The sequence below is a fragment of the Triturus cristatus genome, chromosome 5_1 (genome assembly GCF_964204655.1).
Source record: "Triturus cristatus chromosome 5_1, aTriCri1.1, whole genome shotgun sequence".
NCBI lineage: Eukaryota > Metazoa > Chordata > Amphibia > Caudata > Salamandridae > Triturus > Triturus cristatus.
In genome coordinates, this window is record NC_140587.1 from 450,445,957 (window position 1) to 450,452,457 (window position 6,501).

The 6,501-nt window shown below is 46.3% G+C and overlaps 2 protein-coding genes across 2 annotated transcripts in view; one reads left to right on the forward strand and one right to left on the reverse strand.

Moving 5' to 3' along the window:
* The window catches only part of LOC146831047 (uncharacterized), a 498,359-nt gene extending 494,747 nt beyond the window's left edge, over window positions 1-3,612 (forward strand). The window contains exon 9 of the mRNA XM_085605279.1: window positions 3,453-3,612. The gene's annotated coding sequence lies outside the window, so the exon portion shown is untranslated. The remainder of the gene's footprint in view (window positions 1-3,452) is intronic.
* Window positions 1-4,480, reverse strand: part of TMEM67 (transmembrane protein 67) — a 1,162,308-nt gene extending 1,157,828 nt beyond the window's left edge. The window contains exon 1 of the mRNA XM_085605278.1: window positions 4,259-4,480. Coding sequence (XP_085461404.1) covers window positions 4,259-4,448 — 190 coding nt within the window. The 5' untranslated portion in view covers window positions 4,449-4,480. The remainder of the gene's footprint in view (window positions 1-4,258) is intronic.
* Window positions 4,481-6,501: the final 2,021 nt, after the last annotated feature.

Sequence of the window (6,501 nt, forward strand, 5' to 3'; positions counted from 1 at the left end):
GTCCATTGTTCCCCAGAAAGCAGCTGGTCCGGATGGTATCCCCGGTGACATCCTCAGATTAGATCCATCCAGAATGGGGAAGCTCCTCTCCACCCTAATTAATGCCATCGCTAATGGTGCTTCAGTACCTGAATCTTGGAAGGGGGCTGAGGTCGTCCCGATCTTTAAGAAGGGCGGCAGGGACGACCCAGCCAACTATCGCCCAATCAGTCTGATTGACTCAACCCAGAAGGTAGTCGCGAAGGTGATTCTAGAGAGGATCCTACTCTGGGCGAAAGAAAATAACATCCTTTCAGACTACCAGGCAGGCTTCAGGGTCGGGACAGGTACTATAGAACAAGTCTTCAGACTGCTCCTGATCTACTGGAAGGTTGTCCTTCTCGGAAAGGGCAGCCTTTATCTCGCCTTCATAGATCTCAAAACAGCTTTTGATCTAGTTCCCCGAGCTACTTTGTGGGGCGTCTTGGCCAGCATGAAGATTCCCCCCAACTTACTGGCTCTACTAATAAAACTCCACGAGGGCCCGGCTTATCGACTCGAGGTGAACTGCCTCGGGTTCCCCTCCATCCAAAACATGCTCTACGGCACAACGATCCCCCTGTCGCTCCCCGGCGTCGTGCGGGCTCCCTTTCTCGCGTGGCGCGCGGCCTTGCGACACACCAGATGGTCGGGGACGTCCACGCAACTCACTCCGCTTTGGCACGGGACGTGGCTGCGGGAGGTGGTGGGACTCACGGGCTTTCGGCAGTGGGATCTTCTCGGTATCTCCTGCCTGGGCGATATATGGCGTGGAAGCCGCATGTGTTCTTTCCAGGAGCTTCGGACCCGCTTCTCGCTGCAGCCTTCTCAATTCTACCGCTACCTTCAATTGCGCCACGCGGTTCGGGCTCACGTCCCTCTAGATTCCAGACTGCCTTCCCATAGTCCGCCTGAGGCCCAGGTGATGTTGGGGTATCTTGGGAGGGGGGGCATATCCCGCATTTATAAATCCCTAATTAACAATACACCGGTGGATTGGAACGGGCTAAAGCAGCGATGGGAGGCTTGGGTGGGACCCCTGGATGAGGCGGACTGGAGGGACGCCCTTATGGGCCCTCGGTCGCTTACCACCTCCGCGAGGCTGCGGCTTACCCAACTTTATTACCTCCACACTGCCTATTTGACCCCGGCCCGCCTGTATCGTGCGGGCCTCCGCGCGGACGCCTCTTGCACTCGCTGCGGGGAGGTTCCGGCAGATTTTTTCCACATGGTGTGGTCTTGCCCTCGTCTGGGGGACTACTGGGCAGCGATCGAGGCCGATCTAGCGGAGGTCCTGGGTTGGGAGGTCCCCCACGAGCCTAGAATGGCCCTGCTGGGCATCATGGACGGGATGGACGGGTCCCGCAATGAGAAGTACTTCCTCACCACTGCCCTTATGGTGGCTAAAAGAGACATAGCGGCGGTGTGGTCACAGCCAGACCCGCCCAGAGTGGCTACCTGGAGTAGAGGGGTGGATTGGTGTGCAGCTCAGGAGCGGTCGCTATACGCTGCACGGGGCTGCCCAAAAAAATTTCGCAAGATATGGGGGAAATGGTTGGGGGGCCTGCTTTGAAGGGTGGGTGCGCAGGGGGGGGGGGACGGGGGATGGGAGGGGGCGGGAGGGTTTTTGCACTTGCCTGTTGATGCTTTCCTGATTGCAGATACTGATGCCTTGTTCACTGCACTGCTGTATATTATTCCTGATATTGTTCTTTATGCCGCAAAACACAATAAAAAGAAGTTTATCAAAAAAAAAACTCCACGAGGGAAACTATGCCCAAGTGCGGTGGGGCTCGCAGGGCCAGAAAACAGAGAAAATCCCAGTGAACAGGGGTGTCCGCCAGGGATGTGTTCTTGCCCCTACCCTTTTTTCACTTTATGTGAATGGTGTAGTGGAGCACTTGATGAAAGTTCCTTCTGATGCGCCATCCCTGGCGGGCGAACGTATTCCAACTCTCCTGTTCGCTGACGACACTCTTTTGTTGTCTAAGTCACCTATGGGTCTCCAAACTCTTCTCGACAGCTTTCAAATCTTCTGTAAGGGCAGAGGCCTTATAATAAATTCCGCCAAAACGAAATACCTAATATTGAATCCACCCAAAAAATTAGGGCGGCCCCCAGTTCTGAATGCGACTAAGCTTGATAGGGTAAAAGAATTCGACTACCTGGGTATCCGCATTTCAGATACTATGCGTTGGTCATCTCACATACAAAAGATGCTTCTAAATCATAAGAGGGTTACTGGTGCCCTCCTCAGGGAACATCGTTCTTCCATGTCTAGGCCAATAGCCCCAGCCCTAGAGATATACAAAGCAAAAGGTGTGAGCTCAGCACTCTATGGTGCCGAACTATGGGGCCTAAATAACATTGACGAGCTTGCTAAGTCTGATTCCAGTTTTTACAAGGAATTGATGGCACTACCCCAGAGCACTCCAGTAGTGCCTCTGTTAATGGACCTGGGGTGCCATGCGATGAGACTTAGCAAATGTCCGCCCCCTTCTCCTATGGGCTCGGCTTTGGCGAACCCCCGAGCTAGCCAAGTACGCGGAGGGTCTGACCGAAATATTGTCTATGCCTTGTTGGTACAAAATTAAATGGCTGAAAGATGTTAAGACCTTGCTTTGTGACCTTGGTCTCAAAGACGCCTGGGTGAATAGAACCTCACCCCCGAAAGCTGATCTGAAGAAATTGTACTGGAGTTGGGTCACTGCGAAGAGGAACTCTAGTCTTCATGGTGGTAGAAGCATTACTGAGTTTTTAAGGCTTAAAGATGAAGTGCGCTATGAGCCCTATCTTGATATTATTCAGAAGCCTTTTGATCGAGCCCTCTATTTCAAATTTAGGGTTGGTACAATTCCAGTCCGCGAACTAACCGCACGCTGGAAGTTACCTTTTCAGACATCACCATTTTGTCCTTACTGCGAGACTCGAGTTGAGTCAATTGCACATGTTCTATTTGCATGTCCTGAGTATAAAATTCCAAGGGCCTATTGGCTCAAACCTTTGTGTAGAGACTTAGGCACAAGAGACCATCTCATATCTTTGCGCATTCTTAAATCAGACACACGATCCCTGTATGTTTGCGCATTATCCAAGTTCCTAAAGTGGTCTTGGCTTATAAGATCAAAAGCCCTTGTAGCCCATACATAAGCAGTCCTTTAGGTATATTGTCTGTTTGTATTCTCTTTTTAAGAAATTGTCTTATTTATCTTGTCTACATGTATTTTTTATTCCTTGTCCGCTTTGGAAATTTGGTGATATCACAGTTTTATGACTAGTCCTGTGATTTTATATATTTGTTTATGTTATAAATCTACACACTTTTAAGATATGTTTTTATCGAAATAAAGCTTATTTCATTCATTCATTCATTCTATCCCTCATGTGCTGCTCTTTCTCGCTTATGTTCTTCCCTCTCTTTCTCTCTCTTGCAGCCTTACCGCTAGAGCAGTCAACCGCAAAGCTGGGAAACTGGGTTTGAGTCTCGGCAACAACGCTCAACATCCTGTAATTCTGGGCAGATCACTCAATCTCCCCGTGCCTAACAAAAATGAATGTGTCCATCAGTAACGAAACTGGTGCTCATATCAGGTATCAGAGCGCTCTGATACCTGATATCCTTGGGTCTAGTTTGCGCTATATAAAACTAAAAAATAAATAAATCTGGCACTCGCATCAGGTCAACTTTGTAAATATGTATTTTATTCCTTTTTTTAACCTAACGCTGGCACCTTTTATTTTTTTAATGTATATATGCTACTTGTTGACTTTGCAACTGTATATATGTAACTTGTTCGCGTATTTAGTCTACCTTGTGTACCTTTTGTAACTTACCTGGTTCTTTAGTATTCATTCATGGGTTCGCGCTAATTAAAACTGCATCAAATAAATAAAAAAGAAATAGAAATTGTGGCGGTGGGGGGGGGAATCCTAGAGCTGCAAGTATGAGTGTTGTTAGAGATGCTTCAGAAGCCCACACCGCTTGACAACATTTCTGAGCACTTTTGTAGCAGAAAGAGGGAACCTCGTATTTACCTGCTAACTTACATTAGAAATAGTAAGGTTTAGGACAGTTAACGAGGTACATCTGATAAAAGCTTATTTAGAAATTAAACTTGCTAGTCTCCTTCTTAAAGAAGGATAGAGTGTATGTCGGAGGGGCGGGGGGTGGACTCATACATGCAACGTTCTAGTGGGAGGGACGGGGATGAAAGGTTCAATCCTTCGCCACCACTCTTACCCCTGTTGCTCTGACGCTGATGGGCTCCGCAAGGCACGCATGTCAGGCTATTGATGTGGAAGAAATGCTGTGGTCCGCAGTTCTCGGGCAGTAGCAGCGGGAAAGAGAGACTCTGTCCGGCACACGGGACTGCCAGCAACAGAACCAAAAAGAATATGTGGGGCGGTATATCCAAGCCGCAAGTCGCCATGGCACTGCCACCGCCACCCCACAATGCACCGGGTGCGCCGGGGGTCTCTCCTGTATGTAGCTGCAAGAAGGAGTCTGTCTTCTATTTCTAAAGCAAGAGGCTCTCAAGTTTGGCACAGGCTGCAGGCAGCGGCTTAAAGATTGGCGTAGCCTGCGCTAGGTACGCAGCGGCGGAGACAAGAGAGGAGTATTCACGTTCTCCGAGTCTGAGATTTCTCGGCATACGGAGAGATATTCTAGTGAAATGATAGAGCGCCGAGTGGGGCATTAATAGAAAGGATGAGTATTTCAAAATGCCCTCAAATGTGGTAATACTGGGAAAGGAGGCACGGGAAATAAGGTAATTGTGCAGGATCACTCAATTTAGTCAAACTGGGAATTGAAATTAATCTCGGGTTTCGTGATTGCGTGATTCAGCCACTGAATGTGTATCCCTCCCATTTTATATCAAAGCTTAAAATCTCTGATTTTTTGAGAACCTAAATCAGTACAGTTAAAAAAAACAAAATACACGTTTTGCATAATAAATCAAGTGGAAACAAAAAGATTTCTACAAAATGACGACTGATGTGGGGTAAGGTGGAGTGGAGGGGCACCAGAAACCAAAAGAAAACTCGGCATGTTTTTCACTTGAGGTTCTAAGAGAAGTTAAGGATAAACCAGAACCAGGTTTTGAGTCTTCAGTGGCTGGCCCACTTATAGTTTACGGGAGTCCTAGAGCATTTTTAATAAATAAAAATGACTGCAATTAACATGTAGAAATAACGTGTAGGCCTCAAAACGAAGCCAGGCATAAAAGGTAAGCGAGAGCATTAGGCTTTCATTGTTGCATAAATAAAGTTAAAAAAACTTCTGAATGCATTTTTTTTCTTTTCCTTTACTCTGACCTAATGTCAGGCATGTTAGTAACATAAGATGCAAGGCTTTCAAAGATTAAAAAACACTGAACATGAACTAATAGAGAATGTTAGATTTCAACCTTTCCATAGAGAGATTTTCATAGAATACAATAATGTATTAAATTGCTTAGTTTAATTTCCGCAAAATGTTTCTTCATGAGTAAAATTCGCAAGGTAGAATGTGTGAGTATTGCATGATTTTTTGTTGAGACCTAACCATGAACTGTTTTGTTTGAAGTAGAAATGACCAGTGGGAACCTAAACTCGATTTGTACAATGTTTATGACATGTTTTGTTTTAGCACTTAATCTCTATACGCCTCTAGTCCTGAACTGCTTATATTATGGAAAATTTCCTGTTCCCATGATGACACTGCATAATGATTTGCTGAGAAAACAGAAGAATGCAACATTTTACCTTGGTGATAAATATCAAAATGTTATATTAGAGTGTGTTCCTAGAGTAGTGTAACTCTTCCACTTGTGTTGGGATCACTCTTGTGAGTAGATCTCTCAAGCTCTCTCAGCTGACAGGGAAAGTATCTCCCACTTTGTTGAATTTCGTTATTACTGATTAGCAGTAACCTCATAAGGAAGCAGATCTCCAAGGTTATACTAGATCAGAACTGACCACCTCAGGGGGCATATCCCCCAGGTCACTTCAGAGAGCGTATCATTCGTTGCGTATGCTTCATCCCAGGGGGTAAGGGAATTTAGATGTAGGACACAGGTCACGGTGGGAGGAAGTTTAGTTACAGGGCACAAGTCGAGTTATGAGGAAGTTTAGTTGTACAATACAGTCAGATCTTTAAGTGGTCCGGGAACTGCCGGTGCTCAGCACCGGCAGTTCTAAAAAGCAGGTGCTGAGACGGGTCTCTGTCGGGCTCTCCATTTTTGCCCTCACCCTCGGGGGGCAAAAAGATCTTCACTCTGCAGCAGTGCCACCCTTCACTGCCCATGATGTAACGTCAAAGAGACTCATTATAGTTCTTTCACAGTTATTTCAGAACTGAGGCATTTTCAATATTACATACAAGGAAGCCATAGTTGTTGCTTATTTATCATATGCAACTAACAACCATTGACAAAGCTAATAGTTCTTGCTTATTGTAGGTTGTAGGTTTCTCTAGCCATGGACAAAAATCTGTTCAGCAAA